General features: G+C 39.2%; 1 protein-coding gene across 1 annotated transcript in view; it reads left to right on the top strand.

The window, feature by feature from the left end:
- Positions 1-16,695, top strand: part of ZFAND4 (zinc finger AN1-type containing 4) — a 55,243-nt gene extending 38,548 nt beyond the window's left edge. The window contains 5 exon segments of the mRNA XM_068982535.1: positions 2,560-2,707; positions 7,597-8,769; positions 9,386-9,440; positions 15,118-15,235; positions 16,202-16,695. Of these exon segments, the coding sequence (XP_068838636.1) occupies positions 2,560-2,707; positions 7,597-8,769; positions 9,386-9,440; positions 15,118-15,235; positions 16,202-16,337 (1,630 nt within the window). The 3' untranslated portion in view covers positions 16,338-16,695.
- The last annotated feature ends 1,343 nt before the right edge of the window (positions 16,696-18,038 follow it).

The following is an 18,038-nucleotide window of genomic DNA, read 5'->3' as shown; positions in this document are numbered from 1 at the left end:
TACTGAAGCAGCTTGCCATTCCCTTCTCCAGTGGGCCACATTCTGTCAGACCTCTCCACCATGACCCGCCCATCTTGGGTTGCCCCACGGGCATGGCTTGGTTTCATTGAGTTTGACAAGGCCGTGGGCCTAGTGTGATTAGATTGACTAGTTTTCTGTGAGTATGGTTTCAGTGTGTCTGCCCTCTGATGCTTTCTTGCAACATCTACCATCTTACTTGGGTTTCTCTTAACTTGGGCGTGGGGTATCTCTTCACGGCTGCTGCAGCAAATCAGTCATCACTATTAATCTCAAATCTTTCCACCTTACTGCTTTCTTAAGTGGGAAGAAATAAAAGGAAGCATTGCAAAAGTTAATTAAATGGTAACTCAAATGGTAACCTATCTGTTAATGTTGCATGAGGACTTGGCTTCAGGATGAACAGTATTCTTGTTGAAATAAATACTGCATTTGCACATCTCTTATTCTTTAATCATATTATTAGATTAAAAGATTTAGAAAAAGTTAAATATAGCATTCAAGAAAATATTTACAGCATTTAAATATAAAGAAAGATATTCTTGGATTAAGTTGATAGATTAATGTGTTATCCTAGTTACATTTTTCCATTTAGAAAACAATTGAGTTCGGCTTCTCAGTGAATCATGAATCTATGCTTTGTGAGAGATAACACAATAATGTGGTACTTTAAAAAATTACGTGAACTTAAAAGTGTTTTTTATCTGCTAAAATGCATCCCATGAAATATTTCTCACGTGTGTGTGTGTGTGTGTGTGTGTGTGTGTGTGTGTATCACACACAGAAACACAGAAACACACTGATCTCTGTGGGAAAACGGTAAAGGAGCAGTGTCTTATTACAGGAAGATTGAGTCAGAAACCTCTTTCATTCAATATGGATAATTTAAAATGCCAGGAGATACAATGAGAAGTAGTTGAAGTTGAAGTATTATAAGATGAGCAAGAATAGCATATACTTGAGTCATTCCGTCCAACTCCAAGGGAGAACCGGCAGAAATCTGCCCTCGGCCCTCTTTCTCAGGTGTAGTTAACCTCCAGAGGAGCGCCTTCACGCACTGAAGTTCTGTCGCTTAATGCGGACAAGCATTGTGCAGTAAGGCCTCTTGTTGGTGCCTGGGGAAGCAATAGGGAGTCGTATAAAGAATAGGCTTTGGAACCAGAGAGACAAAGGATTTTGATCTTAGATGCCTCGTTTACAAGCTCTGATTTTGCTAAGTATCGAACAGAATCATTTAACTTCGCTCAACTGCAGGTTCCTCACTTATAAAAATGGGATATAATATCACTGTGTGTAAATTTTGTGAGGATTAGAAATATTATGTGGAAAGCGCCTGGCAGATTAGGCGTTCAGTAAATAGTAGCAGTGTTAATGTGGCCTTAAGTCATCGTGCCAGTTTTAATTTTAGACTCGACACCTCTGGCATTTAGGTAGAAATGATAGTCGCAGGTCAAGCAGAGGAACCGAACTGATTGTGGAGACCAATCCCCGTCGTTATTCCTCCTGATGCCCGTTGTTGCTGTGTAGTGTGATTACCCCATGATTCCGGAACGTCACCAGTTTCACATTTAGTTTCCTGAATGTAAATTTTAGGGATGGACATAGCCACTCTCAGCCTCACCTTTGTGTGATGGTAACATGTTCTTCAGAAGTGGTATGGAATATGCCTTGTTAGGGTTATCTTAGATTGTTTCCATTTTAGCAATCATATAGAACAGGAAATCTTCTTAATTCTCATACTGCTTTAGCATGTATCCTTTAGTTCTCCTGTAGGACATTGGGCACAGTGACTAGTATGCATTCTGCTATGCTCTATTTAACATTTCAGTCATTCTTCAAATCACTGAGATTATGTAACCATTTAAGCTTTCCCATTATTGAAAAAGTTGAATGAAATTACAGTTATTTGTGTTCTAGCAAACATTTATTAAATGTTTAATAAATCTAGCAAACATTTATTAAATATGTGCCAGGCATTGTGCCAGGTGCTTAGACTGGGCAGATGAAAAAAGCCCAGTGTTAATACCTGCTTTCAGCTTGCTCACATATAGGGGAGTAAGAGGGAGAGACAGGCGTAGAATAGTAGGACAGTGTGATAGCACCATTACATTATGGCATTATGCAGTCAGAAGGGATTCCAAATAATAAAATGAATCAATGTTATTGTGATTGATCAGTAATTGGAGTGTTTTACATTTGTAATAATTTGTCATGATGTGACCAAAGTGTGTCTTTTCATTGTAAAATCTATGCTGTTGTGAGTGGTTCCGTTTCCAAACAGAGTCTTCACTTATGGGATATTGAGTTTAAAGAAAAGCTCAGTTGTACTAGATTTTCGATAAAGTTAAATCATGACATTTATCCCCATCTGTTTTTTCTCATAAGAAATACAGTTTTGAAGCACACTTGCCTTGGATTTCCCTTGAGAAAATGAGCCTATTTTGTCATTAGTATCATCTGTAGCTTTGTGTTGTCCTTGAACGTTTTTAGTAATTGGGGGCATCAGGTGCATTTCAACAGCAATTATCATTTTCTTTGCAGTAGTGGTTCTGTGTATAGCTTGTATGCTGATGAAGATGAGGAAATAGAGCCTTCTCCTTCTGGGCAACAGATAATTGAAAACTCAATAACTATGAATAAGATGAAGCTGCTGAAGGCTAAGATGGAGAACATGAATCTCAGCAAAAAGGTGAAGCTTGGCCAGGCCTTTCTTCAGTTTATCCTTGCAGGGCTCGCAGCATTGAGGTCTGTTGGTAATTGTTGGGAAGAAAATTTAAATATTATTCATCTCAAGTTTCTGACCTCATTTATTGAAATAGTAACTGCAAAGAATTAATTTTTTTCAGCCAGCAGTGTATTTAATGTGATAATATTGCACTCAAAAATAACTCATGGCTTTAAAAACTTTCATGATTCTAGAACTAAGAAGGATAATAAAAGAGAGCCTAACCTTAACTTTGCAAGTTACTTTTTAAGATGCTGTTAATATTTACTTATTATGGATAGGCCTGTCTGGGTGTTGATAGGAATGTTTAGCTATCCTAGGTATTGTCAGTTTTCCAAAATAATTGGATGACTTCTCTCCAGTAGTGAATGAGAGTTACAGTTTCCATGGGTTCTTACCAGTATTTGATCTGGTTCTTCTTTTTCATTTTTGTCATTCTCATTGGTGTGTAGTGGCGTTACATTATAGTTCTAATTTTCATTTCTCTGATTAATAAAGTAGAGTACCTTTCATATATTTATTGGGTATTTGGATATCCTTTTTTGTAAAAATGTGTATTCAGTTTTTTTGCCCATTTAAAAAATTGGATAGTGTTCATTTTGCTTACTGATTTTTTGGAGATTTTTATACCTTCTGTATATTAGCTCTTTGTCATATGTGTAGCCCTGCTCTATAACTTCGTTTTTCACTCTGTTGGTAACTGTTTCTTTATTGAAATATACTATGTACGTACAATAAAATTCACAAGTGTTTAATATAGCTTGATGAATTTTTACATTTATATACAGTTATGTAGGTACAACTCAAATTAAACTAGGACCTGTTTTTTGCTCCAGGTTTTCGTATAGCCTTTCCCAGTCGATGCCTGCCTTTCCCTACTCCCCAGATAACTACTATTCTTAACTGTGTCGTCACAAATTAGTGTCTAATGTTCCTGAACGTGGTATAGAAGATATCATGTGTAATTTACTTTTTTTTTTCGGTCTGGTCTCTTTTGCTCAACATAATGCTTTTGGAGCTCATCCGTTTGTTGCGTGAATCGGTCCGTTCTCTTTTTACTGCTGTGCACTAATCCATTGTGTGACTATACAGGCATACCTCAGAGGCACTGCAGATTCGGCTCCAGACCGCCACAATAAAGCGACTATCACAATAAAGTGAGTCACACGGATTTTTTGGTTTCCCAGTGCATATAAAATTTATATTTACACTATACTATAGTCTGTTTAGTGTACAATAGCATTCTGTCTAAAAAACAATGTACATACCTTAATTGAAAATATTTATTGCTAAAAAATGCTAGCCATCATCTGAGCCTTCAGTGAGTTGTAGTAGTAACATCAAAGATCACTGATCACAGATCACCATAAGAAATATAATAGTAATAATGAAAAAGCCTGAAATACTACAAGAATTACCAAAATGTGACCCAGAGATGCGAAGTGAGCAGATGCTGTTGGAAAGACGGCGTCAATCTAGACTTGCTCCACGCGGGGCCGCAGCGAACCTTCAGCTTGTGGAAGAGCAATATCTGCCCAGTGCAGTGAGACGAGGTATGCCTGTACCCGCTGCGTCTGTCTGCTTGTGACACTCGTGGCTTTCATCACCAAAGCTGCTTTGAGCGTCCTTTGTGCACGCCTTTGGTGGACACATGCGCTCGTTTCTCTGGGGCCTGTAGCTGGGAGTGGACGTGTAGAGCACTTCTGGGCCATTGAGTCTGTGCTGTTGGCCATTATGTATGCCAGTACCACACTTTTCTGATTGCTGAGCTTTGCAATAGGTTTTGAAGTCAGGAAGTGTGAGACCTGCAACTTTGTTCTTTGTCAACATTATTTTGACTCTTTGGAGTTCCTTGTGGTCACTTAAGAATTTTAGGATGGATGATTCTATTTTTGCAAAAAAAAAAAAATCCATTGGGATTTTGATAGGAATTATATTTAATCTTTAGATCCATGAGACTCATGGCTCTGAACTCCTTCGTTTACAAATATGTGGAATATTATATATCTTTTTTGTTGATTTGTAGTTTAATATCACTGTAGTCAGAGAACAGATGATTTCAGACCTTTGAAATAAGCTGAGGATTGGTTTGTGACTAAGCATACTGGTATATGCCACTTGGGAAGACTCTAGTCTAGTCACTGCGTGTGTGTGTGTGTGTGTGTGTGTGCATGTGTGTGGCCTGCATATATCAGTTAGACAAGTGTTATTTGTGATGTTCGGACTTCTGGAGACTTTCTGATTTGTGTGTCTGTTTTCCATCAGTTATTGAGAGAAGTTCATTAGAAATCTCCCCTTTGGTTGTGAATTTGTGTTTCTTCTTTTAGTATGTTTATTTTTGCTTTATATATTTTGAAACTGTCAAACTAGGTCAGATGATCTAGTACAGATTTGTATGATATCCAAGGAATTACGGTATCTTTCTTGTAGTTTGTATTATTATAAATATTGCTATTTATTATTATAAAATGTTTGTTTTGTAATGCACTTGTCTTAAAAGCTATTTTGTCTAATATTAGTATAGCTAAGCTAGCTTTCTTTTGATTTATATTTCTGTCATATATCCTTTCCACTTTATTACTTTTTCTCCTTCTATGTTTCTATATTTAAGAGTTTTTCTTATAATCAATGGGTGGTGGATTTTTTATTATTTTTTTATCCAGACTGACAGGCTTTCCATTCTGTAACATTGAATATAATTCCCAGTACGTGGGAATTTGTATCGTCTTACTGTTTGTTTTCTGTTTAGCCACTTGTCTCATGTTTCTTTTTCCTTTCTCTCGTTCCCTTTCTTTAATCTACTTTTTGTTTTTCAGTTTTTATCCTATTACTTTGTTATTATTAGTTTTTTCAGACGGGTACTCTAGAGATTATTTGTGCCTTCTTGACTATAGTATAATGCAAATGATTTTTATCCCTTTTCTTTTAATGCTATAATCTTAGAACGCTAACTCCAGTTATAGATATGAACACCTTTTGTGTCGCTTTGTCATGCATTTTAATTTACGTATATTTTGAACACCTCAAGTTGTTTTATATTGCCAATACTATTTATATTTATCCACCTATTTACCTTTTCTGTTGCTCTTTATTCTTTCCTGCATTACTTGCTTCCTTTAAAGATTATTCTCCTTCTTCTGAATCTCCTAGTGCCTTTTTTTTTTTTTTTTCATTTATGCCTCTTGGCAATTAAATCTCTCAGTCTTTGTCTGAATTCTTACTTTGCCTTTTTTTATTTTGAAAAATGTTCAGTCATTTAGAAATGTTGTACCTGTGAACATTCATGGAAATTTTACCTAGATTCAACAATTAACATTGTTTCCACATTTGCTTTCTCTGTTTTTTTTAACCTGATTCATTTGGGAGTTCAGTTCAGTTTTCCCCCTAAATATTCAGTATATAACTCCTAAGAATAGAGTCTTCTCCTATATAACTGCAATACAGTTATCATACACATAATTTGTCACTGATACACATTATATAATCTATATTCATATGTCTTCATTTCCCAATAATGTATTTGCTAGCATTAGGTTCTATTTTGATTTTTTGTTCTCTTTTCAATTTGAGATCCAATCAAGAATCATGTGTTGTATTTAGTTGTAATGCTTTCTTGGTCTGCTTTTTTATGCAGAATTATTTCTTAGCCTTTTTCTAAACATTCATGTCAAATAGTTTTGGAGTGTTGGTTAGTTTTGTAGAATGTCCTCAGTTTGAATTTATCTTGCTGTTCCATCGTGATTAGATGCAAGTCAGACATTTTTGGCTGGATATCACATTACCTCATTCTCTTACATTTCTAGGTTGGGAGTCTCGGTGTTTCATCAGGTATTCCATTCTTTGTCATGCTCATATCAGTCCTTATCTGAAGATAAGTGCTAAGGCTTCATATTTTTAACTTTCAACTTTAACCATACATCATGAATTGTTGTGACACTTCGGTTAAAATCAACTATACTGGGACCCCTAGGCCACGCCTAGATTTGATGGTTTGCTGGAGGGGCTCGCAGGACTAGCATAGCGTTTTTCTCATGGTTAAGATTTATTTCAGCAAAAGGGAACAAAGCAAAATCAGCAAAGGGAAAAGGAGCGTGTGGGCGAAGCATAGAGGAAATCAGGTACACACTTTCCCAGTGAAGTCTCATAAGATGTATATAATTATTTGTCAGTGAGCTTTATCAGCACATGTGGAATGTTGTCTACTAGGGAAGCTCATTAAAGACTTTGTGCCCAGGGATGTCATTAGGAGCTCTTAATGAAGGCACCCTCTGCCTAGCATGTGCCAAAATTCCAGACTCCCAGAAGAAAAGTCGATGTTCAGCATAAACCGTATTGCTTGCACAAACAAGTAAGGCACAATGAGTGTCTCTTACAAGTTAGGATAGCAGGAACCTTCTTGAAATACAAGTTTCTAGAAGCCAGCCAAGGGCCAGACTTGCAAGCAGGCGTTTTCCAGGAGAGCCGTTTAGGTTATCTATTAACTCTGTTCTGCAGTAGCTACCTGTCCAGACACTTGACTCATCTTACTAGGAAAAGTTGTTGGGGATCTGAAATAGGTCAGCTATGCCATATCTAATATAATCAATTTTCTTCTCAACAAAACTGACAAATAATCAATGGTGATGAAAAACAAAATTGGTGTTCTTTTAACATTGTTGGAAATTATACTCAATGAGGAAAGATAGCAAAATTCTTCTCAATTGTAAGCTTAAGATTCTAATCGTTTTAAATATTTTAGATTGAGGTAATCCAAATGCCAATATGTAAGTAACCTTTTCTTACTTCGATAATTTTTGATACTGGGTGGAGAAAATGATTGTGTAAAGAACTATGTATTCATTTCTTTCTTTTAGCCTGAGAAAGCTGTCAAGGTAAAACCTCGTCCACCCATAGCTCCTCAACCTTCTAGTAGTTCCACAGCAGCTGCTCGCCGTAGATTGTTAAGAGTTCTTCCCCACATTGGGCAGTCTTGTTTACCTTCTCCTGGGAGCACATGTCTGCCTGCCTCAGCCAGCAGAGCAGCTTCAAGTTTGGCAGCTCCGCCCCCTGCTGATAGACCCGTATCATCTATCACTGGTGATTTTCTTAAGGAAGGTGGTAACTGGGAGAGTTACACACTGCCTCATTCCAGTAGTGGCCTCAAACTACCATCTCAGATGCCTCATATGGAGTTTGAAACTGACAAAGAGCTTGCTGATACTGTTCGCCATCTTGGATCGTCCCTGCCTAGGCGGACAAAGCACTTTTCGGGAAAGCTGTCATCTAACAATGAGGATGACACTGGTTTATTTCCAACCTCAGAAGGGTGTGTCACTGAAGAGCCACTTCCACCTAAAGCGGGTTCGTCTACTTCCCTTACAGAAGGGAATGCTGGTGAACAGAGCAGTGGCGTGGGAGGCACGCAGAAGGGAAACCTGGAATCCTCTCTCCTTTATGGGGATAGAGGCTCGAAAGCTAAAGAGCAGCATCTTAAGCACGCTGCAAAAGTGTTGAATGGTGAGTCAGAGGCTTCAGTTCTCAGCCACCATGAATTAAGTCCTCACAAGAACAGACTCTTATCACCTCTTCGCTGTTCTGCACCAACGTCACTCCATAATTCTCTGGCGAAACCACAGAGACAGTCCAAATGTTTTGAGTCTGGGAGCCTCCAGTCTTCTGCTTCCCAAAATGTGCTTCGGTCATTGGATGTTCGAAATATAACTGATTCTGCTTTCTCTAGGACTGCTCGCTTTCGAGCCGTTAAAGTTGATTCAACTGGGAAAAGATCTGATATTATTTCTAAAGTTGAGGCTCGGGATATCACAGAAATGGCTAACAGGGCATCCAAAGAGCCTGTGGGTTTTGTAAATAATATAGGTTTTCTTGCTTCGCTGGCCCGGAGTGCAAGCAGAGACAGCTTACAGAGTGCACGTGGGGCAGGCAGGCTGCGGACCTCTGGAATTGGGCTGTCTACAAACCTCCAGCATTTTCAGGAAGAGAGCCTTAGGAGAAGTTCTCCTCAGTTAGAAACTACAGAATTTTTTTTAGTAAGTATTTGCCTTTCAATGTGTTCTGCTAGTTATCCTTGTAGTGATTCAGGGTACTTTGTTTTTTGTTTACATGTTAAATAAAGAGGTCTAAGGTTGAATTCTTTTCATAACTGCCTCTTCAAATGTCTTCCTAGTTTATAGAAAATTTTTTGACAGTTGAATTTTAAATAATGTTTTAGTTCTAAATTTAGAGCTATAATTTGAAAGTAGTTTATTTTAATTTTAGACAATTTATCATATATTTAAAAATGCTAAATATTTTAATGTTTTTCCCTAATAAGAAATTTTATTTGAGCCATCAGATTTTACTCTCTTCCATCCAAGTTCTAACCAGACCTGACCTTGCTTAGCTTCCAAGATCAGACAGGATCAGGCACATTCAGAGTCATGTGGCCATAGACAACTTTTACTCTCTTGAAGGTAAAGAATAAGCACAATATTGATGGATGTGACAGCCAGGTCACAGGTTAAAATTACTTAAAAAGAGATTAAATAATTTAAAATGAAAGTTCATCACCATTTTTGTCATAAAATATTATTATTTCATGTTAGGTGATCTCTCCTCTGTTTTCCGTTAACTCACCTCTATAGATGTTTTGTGTTTTAATTGTAGTCTGCCCGTGGTATTGGAATGAATGGAAATAATACAACGTCAGGGAAAAGAGTAGGTAAGCTACAGATAATTTTGAAAACAATATAAGGCTAATAATCATAGCATTATGCATACTGTGGATTAGAGTTTTCAAAGAGTGATCGGAAGAACATTCTCTGTGGTATATGCAGAGTGAACTTCCTTAGACTTTGTTCTGCTGAAGAAAATGATTAAGAGAACTGACTGTAGGGTATATTTGAAGAATAAAACAAAAATTGAAATTGAGGCCTCTATTGTCTGGAAAAGGGTATGGTCTATGTGAAAAGATAAGATGAATGAAAAGTTACCATGTGTTCACAATGTATCTAGCCCCTGGCTACCCCAGAGCCATGCTGGGTGCAGGATGAGTTTTGAGAAAATGCCCTAGAAAGGCGTTTCTTAAACTCATGGTCCAATGTCAAGGACGGTAAGAGCTCCATTTGATGAACTGGTTATTTCTGGATAAAAGAAAGGGACGGTCTCTTTGACTAGCCCTTTCCAAGGCATGCTAGCAGAAATGACTATATTATTAGCATCACTTCTGCCAGTAGTATCTTAGAAGTATACAGGCCAAACACTTCTGAAGAAGCCATCACTATCACCTGCTGTGTTCCAGTACCCAGTCTAGAGATGGAAACTCTAGCAAATGAGCACCACGTTTGTAGCCCCAACGTTCTGAAGGGCACATGATGTATTATGATTGTCATGTGAGTTTCATGTCATTAAAGAGATAACTGAGGTTTGTTTCCACTACTGTATAAAGCCCAAGGTTCTAAAGTTGTAACATATCTACTTTTTTTCAATTGTTTTATTGTAAGAAAGTTACTGTCTAACCATTTTTAAGTGTACAGTTGAATGGTGTTAAGTACATTCACATTTTTAGCCAACCAGTATCACCATGTATCTCCAGAACTCATTTCATCAAAATGGAAACTCTGTACCCATTAAACTTTAGCTCCTCATTACTCTCTCTCCCCAGACCCTGGCAACCACCGTTCTGTTTTCTGTCTGTAATTTTAACTACTCCCGGTGCCTCACATAAGTAAAATCACTCAGAATTTGTCTGTCTGTGCCTGGCTTACTTTATGCAGCACAAGCTCCCAGGGTTCGTCCGTGCTGTAGTAGTAGTAGTCAGAGTCACTCAGTCGCGTCCGACTCTTGCGACCCCATGGACTGCAGCCCACAAGGTTCCTCTGTCCATAGGATTCTCCAGGCTGGCATGTGTCAAAATCCCCATACTTCTCCAGCTGAGTAGCATTGCATTGTATGTGTGTACAGCATCTCGCTTGCCTGAGCATCTGTGGCTGGACACTTGGTCGCTTCCACATTTTAGCTGCTGTGAATAATGTTACTACAAACACAAGTGTACGAGTATCTCTTTGAGGCTCTGATTGCAGTTCTTTTGAGTGCCTATCCAGAAGTGGCATCACTGGGTCATATGGCAGTTCTGGTTTAACTTTTTAGGAATTACTGTCTTCTTTTCCATGGTAGCTGTGCTCTGTCACATTCCCAGCAGCAGTGTACCAGGCTTCCAACTTCTCTACTTTCTCACCATGCTCGTTATTTTCTGTTTTGTTTGATAGTGGGCATCGTAACAGATACAAGGTGGTATCTTATTGTGATTTAGATTGGCACCTCCCTGATGATCAGTTATGTTGAGTATCTCTTGATGTGGTATTTGGAGATCTTTGGAGAAATGTGTGTTCAAATTCCTTGCCCGGGAGGCGGGATATAAAAAAAAATACCTTGCCCATTCTTGAATTTGTTTCTTGGTTTTCTTGTTGCCATATATTCTGGATATTAATCCCTTATGTATGATTTACAAATATTTCTCCCATCTGCAGGTCACCGTTTTACTCTGTTGGTCGTGTCTTGATGCTCAACAGTTCTTAATTTTCATCGAGTTCAGTTTGTCTATTTTGTTTCTTTGTTGCCTATTCCGGGTATTGTGTTCAATAAATTGTTTCCAAATCCACCCTTAATGAAGCTTTTCCTTTACTTTTTTCTTCTAGAAGTTGTGTAGTTGTAGATCTTACATTAGGTCTTTAATATATTTGAATTAATTTTTATATATATGGTGTAATGTAAGGGTCCAACTTCATTCTTTTCCATGTGGATGTCCAGTTTTTGGGGCCTCCCTGATAGCTCAGCTGGTGAAGAACCTGCCTGCAATGCAGGAGAGCCCAGTTCGATTCCTGGGTCAGGGAGATCCTCTGGAGAAGGGACAGGCTTCCCACCCCAGCACTCTTGGGCTTCCCTGGTGGCTCAGCTGGTGACGAATCCGCCTGCAGTGCGGGAGACCTGGGTTTGATCCCTGGGTTGGGAAGATTCCCTGGAGAAGGGAAAGGCTACCCACTCCAGTATTCTGGCCTGGAGAATTCCATGGACTGTATAGTCCACGGGGTCGCAACTTTTTCATCCAGTTTTTGAGGCTATATTCGTAAAAAAACAACAACAACAACAAAAAAAACTGTCCTTTTCCCCATCAAATGCTCTTATTAGTACCTTGTCAAAAATCGTGTGATTATATTTGTGACGGATTATTGCAGAGCCCTCTGTTATGCTCCACTGATCCATATGTCTGTGTTTATGCCAGTGCCGTACTGTTTCTGATTAATGTATCTACTTTTAATAGAATTATTTTCCTTTGTGCGTGTGTGCTAAATTGCTTCAGTTGTGTCCAACTCTTTATGACCCCATTGACTGTTGCCCGCCAGGCTCCTCTGTCTATGGGATCCTCCAGGCAAAAATACTGGCGTGGGTTGCCATCCCCTTCTCCAGGGGATCTTCCCGACCCAGGGATCGAAACTGCATCTCTTACAGATCCTGCATTGGCAGAAGGGCCCTTTGCCACTAGTGCCACCGGGAAGGCCCCAAGTAGATGGCAGTTTCCTTTTGACATCTATTTAAACCTGTCTTGCACTAATCTGCAGCTCAGCCTCTTGGAAGTCTGATTGTGCTTGGTCTATCTCCCTAAACTCTAATTCAAGCTACAGTGCTTTCTTCTGAAACTGCTGTTGCTGAAAAGATCTTCAGAATTTTCAGTCCAGTGGATGATTCTGTCTACTTATCTTGATGGTTATGGCCCTTCTTCTTAAAAGAGTTTTTCTCTTTCCTTTCTTTTTTTATTCTGGGCTGTTACATTTTTGTAGATTTTTGGTTTTGTGTTTTTTTAAACTTCAGTTTTCTTTTGAACGTGTTTTACCAGCCCCTCTGCTTGTCCCCAGATATATAGTCTTGATTGATTTCATTTAGGTCAAGTCATCCACTGCTACCTGCAGTTTATGATTCTCCAAACTAGAGCTCTGTATCTTGCTGCCATTTCCTTCCTGCCATACAGTAATAACAGTATCATTCGCAACTACTTAGAAGAGTTTGTGAAAATTCTGGCATAAGTTTTGTTTAATTAAGTTTTTCCATTGGTTCTCTTTGCTTTTCACTGCAAGGTCTTCCTTGGAAATCGTACCCATCTTCGTCATTTCAGGTATCGTTTTTAGGCAGATGACTACCAAGCTTGTATCACAAACACTGCCCTACTACTTTATTGCCTGCCTTTTCTGTTGAGTGAATTTTTATAGATCATTGTGTTAGACCAAATATTAAAGTAAGAAGTGCCAAACAAGTGCCTTAATCCAAATATCTTTATTCTCATTCTGAAAAGCAACTTTTCACGTCAGCATTATTTTATTGACTTTTTCTTTTTTCATATATGTTCATTACATATTTGAGAGAAGGCTTCAGAGAAGAGTTAATGATTGGTGATATCTCCTTACTGGATAAGCAGAATTTTACTAAGTTGACAAAGTTCCTGAGCAGTTCAGAAGAGGAGAGGGCACTTGTAAATGCATCTGGTGCGTCATTCAGGGTGGGAAGGATGTGACTCGTGACAGAAAATGACCCTAGAAAGCATAACGGCATATTGGACACACGAGTCCTTGAATGTCAGCCCATGGGGTTTGAGTTTTCCCTCTTTGTAGGAGGGAGCTTACCTATTTGGGCTGGTTCCCGGCACAGAGCGTGTCACTGCTAATTTGTTCTGTGGTGGGAAGGATGAACGAAGCCACTGTCATGGGGAGACTGCAGCTGTGCTTCTGTGCCGCCTCCTGCTGGCCACCACTGTGCTCTGTGCCCGCACATTCACAAGAGCTTCTGCGTGAACAAAGGGTTGGGAACTTTAGTACCCCAAGGAAAGAAAAACATGAAAATATGACTACGCTGAACTAAATTTTTGTCAACAATTTCTTTTTTTAACTTTTGTTTAAGGAACAGTACCCTAAGCCTGAATCCCAAAGATAATTGCAGTTGGGTGCACTTCAGAGGGCATCGGGCAGTGCGTGCCTTTCCTCTATGCCCTGCAGATGCCTGTCTTATTTTCATTATGCAAGAAGAGGAAAGTATCCCATCACCTCTGTGAAATGTTCTTGATAACTCTTAAGTGCCCTTGAAGAAGAAAATGCTTATTAGCTTAAGTTGGTGCCTGACCACCATTACGAGTCATAAGTTAGTTTCCAGTTTGGGGCAGGTTTTTTTTTTTTTTTTTTTTCAGTTTTGGGCAAGATCTGGGAGTGTATTTTAGACTAGTCATAAAGCATTAATTTTATTCTGCTTGTATATACAGAACCCAATCCGGCTTGTGGCAAAAGGCATACTGCCAACTAAATGTAATTCCAGCTTTTTGAACCCTTGAAGGATTACTTTTAGCTGCTACATAGAGTTAAGCCCAGGCCTCCCAAACCTTTCTTGGTGGTAGGGAATGGGCGCCATTCCCACTGACACTCTGCCCTGCTTTCCTTCTCACCCCTGCCCTTTGCTTGGCCTCGTCTGCTTTCTCCTTCTGGCCTCTGGGCGCCACCGAGCACTGTGTCCTTGTGCTTCTGTGCAGCAGCTGTGGGTGGTGACGCTGAGCCTCTCCGCCCATGAGTGGGGTCTGTTGGAGTTTTGCTCTGCAGTATTAAACTGATTTAATTCTTTCTCATATAATAGCAGATGTGCTGTTACATGCAAGATTAAAAATCAACCTGGTGCTATAGCCCAGAGTCTAGTGAATAGTTTTGGGATGGTTGTGGTGTTGTGAAATTGAACAGTGCGCCCTACACGTCACTATTGATGATACCGTATTTTATATAATTATATTACTTTAAAAATTCAGAATGCTTTTTATTGTGAGAACTGAGTTGACCTTTGAACACTTAGAAACTTAGGGAGAAAAATACATGTCCTGTTATCTTAAAAATGGACGAATTGAAGCTTTAAATAATTTGCTGATGGCTCGGTGCATTTAGTTTCTGTGGTATAATCAGCACCAAGAGCTCAGTTTCATGATGTCCTCATGCTCTTTCTTGGCGTGAAAGAACAGGGTGATTTTAATACAGAAGCTTCATAAATACGATTTTGAGCCAGACATTTTTCTTGATTCTCTGTCAAAGTTTAGTGTACTTTAAATATACATATTGCCTTCAGAAATAATCAGAAAGGTGTTGATATCTATAAAAATGTAAAAAAAAGTCTTAGTAGAAATCAGCATGTCTTAAGTAACAGTTCTAGTTCATCTCCATTACAGACTCTGTAAATAATTTTAGATATAAAAAAGCACAAATTAATATTTATGGCTGAGAGGTTTGCCGTGACAGGAATGTGTTTAATGTTTTGTTTTATAGTATTTCACATTTAGAATTTTATTTCTGTAGTAATCAAGGTGTCCTTTCTCTGAACAGGAGAATGTACTCATCACCTCCCACCTGTGAAAGCCCCTGTTCAAACAAAGAAGAAGACAACAAAGCATTGTTTCCTTTGTGGAAAGAAAACTGGACTGGCTACTAGCTACGAGTGCAGGCAGGTTGGCTAGCTGAAAAGCGGAGATGCTTGCTTTGTGGTGACCCAGCTTAGGGATGCAGTAGAAAATGCTCTTTAAATTGCCTCTTCATAAGACTATTTAGATGATGTTCAAATAGCAGTCCTCGGCTGAACTCCTTATTGGCTGAAGTAAAGAGCAAATAGATAGGCTATGCATTTCCAAACTCCTGAGATCCTCTCCTGCCCTCTAAAGTAGGATGCATAAACCAATGGAAGAGTGTGTTCTCTTTGTCTTACGATAGACAGACTTGGTTTTTCTTTGAATGTAGCTTGGGAGAATGCCTCTTCCAAGATTCTATTTTAAATTGAATAAAAAGGACTAAGTTTAATGTTAATGTACAGTTAATTACATGGTACACTTTTGTTTCAAAAGAGATGAATAATATGTTAACAAAAATAATGAGTTTTTTCTACCAATAACTATTTAGTAGTATTGATTAATATGCTCCCAGGATGGTGCCTGCCCTTAGGTTGAGGCCAGGCATTAAGTAAAGCTGCGGCTTTTTAGAGTGTATTCTGTTCAAATGGAAACAGCTCACCTTGTTGCTGACATACTTTAAAATCCTTTCATGGCATAGTCAGGCTTCACATAATTTGATTTTCTTAGTAGACTGAATCTGCCCAGGCTTCCTAGATGCGCAAGGAGGCGGCACATGCATGCACTGGCTTTCGCAGTTTCGCTGCTTCATAAAGGCCTACAGCCTCTTTCACTTCAGAGGAGGTTCTCTATTCGACACTTTCACATTCATGGACAATTGACTTGTTCTTTTTTTGGGGGGGAGGTGCCTGTGCTTGTTTATAAGTATAAGGGAAATGTCAATTCTGAATTGCTAAAGAGAACCAAAAGACTCCTGTTGGACTACCCGAAGTCAAGCCTTGATCTCCCAAAGAGAGGAGGCTCTTATAGAAATGTGGCTGTTCACATAAACTTTTTTTGTGCTTTAGATGTGGAAGCAACTTCTGTGCATCTCATCGGTATGCAGAGACTCACAGCTGCACCTATGATTACAAGAGTGCAGGGAGGAGATACTTACAGGAGGCAAATCCTGCGGTCAACGCACCGAAGCTCCCGAAAATCTGACTCTTGCTCTGCGCCTAACTGTCCTGCACAAGGAGCCGCATCCCAGCGAGAGAGGGGATGTTGTTTAGACGACTCCCAAAGACTTGCCAAATAACAAAAGCTTATTATGTACACTGTTGGAGAGTGAGAAAACTACTGTATTTGACACCTTTATTCTTTGCTGAATCAAAAAGTTTAAAAAGTAGTTTCAAACCTTTCGAATGATGTAGCTCTGTCATTACAGGTCTTGTGTTAAGTGTTGTGTACTCGATATTGCAATCTCACTAAACAAGTCTTCAGAAGATGCACTTTAGGAAGCTAGCATTGACTGTGTAGCCAGCTTCCATGTTGTACAGAAATGAGCTGTCATGTAATGGCTCTACTCAAATCTACAGGTTTTTTGTGGGGGTGGTGTGGGTGGGACTTAAAAAAAACCTATACGTGAAAGTTCATTGAGTTTACTGGCAAGTTCCTTTTTATGTCAAGCTTTTTATAAAGAAGAACATTTGGTTTTGCAGTGTGGTTTTAACACATGTATTTCTTCTATATTCAGACTGGCGTTTGGATATGTCTCCATTCTACAATACAAAACACATCATGTTAATCATAATATATCTCTCTTAAAATACTGCTCTTTGAATGGTAGTCCCATTTGTTGCCATTAAATAGAGAACCCAACTTTTCACTTTTTGAAAAATGAGTATATTGAAAACAAAATCTCACAGCTTGGTTTGTTTTTCTTATGTTGAGTGCTATTACCAGGAAAAATTCAAATAAATATTCAATTTCATTATGATTTTGATTTGATTATTTACAATAATTTTCTCTTATAAATACTTAAAAAATAAAACCATTTAAATAAATCAGTAATTTATCCTGCTTGGAAAAAATGACTATCAGTATAAAAGAATTCTTTTACAGTATAAGGATCCTGCTCCTCAGATGTAACTAATACAGCATTCAAGCTTTGAGGAGGCCGCTTGCTTTATGGAAGCTTAGTTGAATCTGATGCTGAACCCTGGCAGATAGCTAACAGGTAACCCAAGTGGACTCTGCAACTCTGGTCCAACCCGGGTGGGACGTGCATGGGTTCAGTTTAGTCGCTCAGTCGTGTCCGACTGTTTGCGACCCCATGAATTGCAGCACGCCAGGCCTCCCTGTCCGTCACCAACTCCTGGAGTTCACTCAGACTCACGTCCATCGAGTCAGTGATGCCATCCAGCCATCTCATCCTCGGTCGCCCCCTCTCCTCCTGCCCCCAACCCCTCCCAGCATCAGGGTCTTAGGGGCTAATACAGAAGTGAACAAAATGGAGATTTCTGTTACCCTTCCTCTATTTCTTGTGCTCCGTCGTGTCCAGCTCTTTGCAACCACGTGGACTGCAGTCCACCAGGCTCCTCAGTGTGTGAGATTTTTCCAGGCAGAAACACTAGACTGGGTCGCCATTCCCTGCTCCAGGGGGTCTTCCTGACCCAGGGATCGAACCCGCATCTCTTATGTCTCCTGCGTCGGCAGGAAGATATTTTACCACTGTGCCAGCTGGGAAGCCCTCTACTCCCCTCTGCTGTTAAGGGTTAATACTTTCTAAGGGGGGCTATCTGTACAGGCTAGTGAAGAATATTTCTTTGTCGCGCAGTTCACTTTTTCTTCCCTTTATCAAGACCACCTGTGCTTTAGATATTTAAAATCTTAAGAACTCTATGTTATGTGGATAGGCTGCTG

Source organism: Capricornis sumatraensis, chromosome 10, assembly GCF_032405125.1.
Source record: "Capricornis sumatraensis isolate serow.1 chromosome 10, serow.2, whole genome shotgun sequence".
Lineage (NCBI taxonomy): Eukaryota > Metazoa > Chordata > Mammalia > Artiodactyla > Bovidae > Capricornis > Capricornis sumatraensis.
Note: the sequence above shows the minus strand (reverse complement) of the source record. Positions and strands in the feature narration are given on the sequence as shown.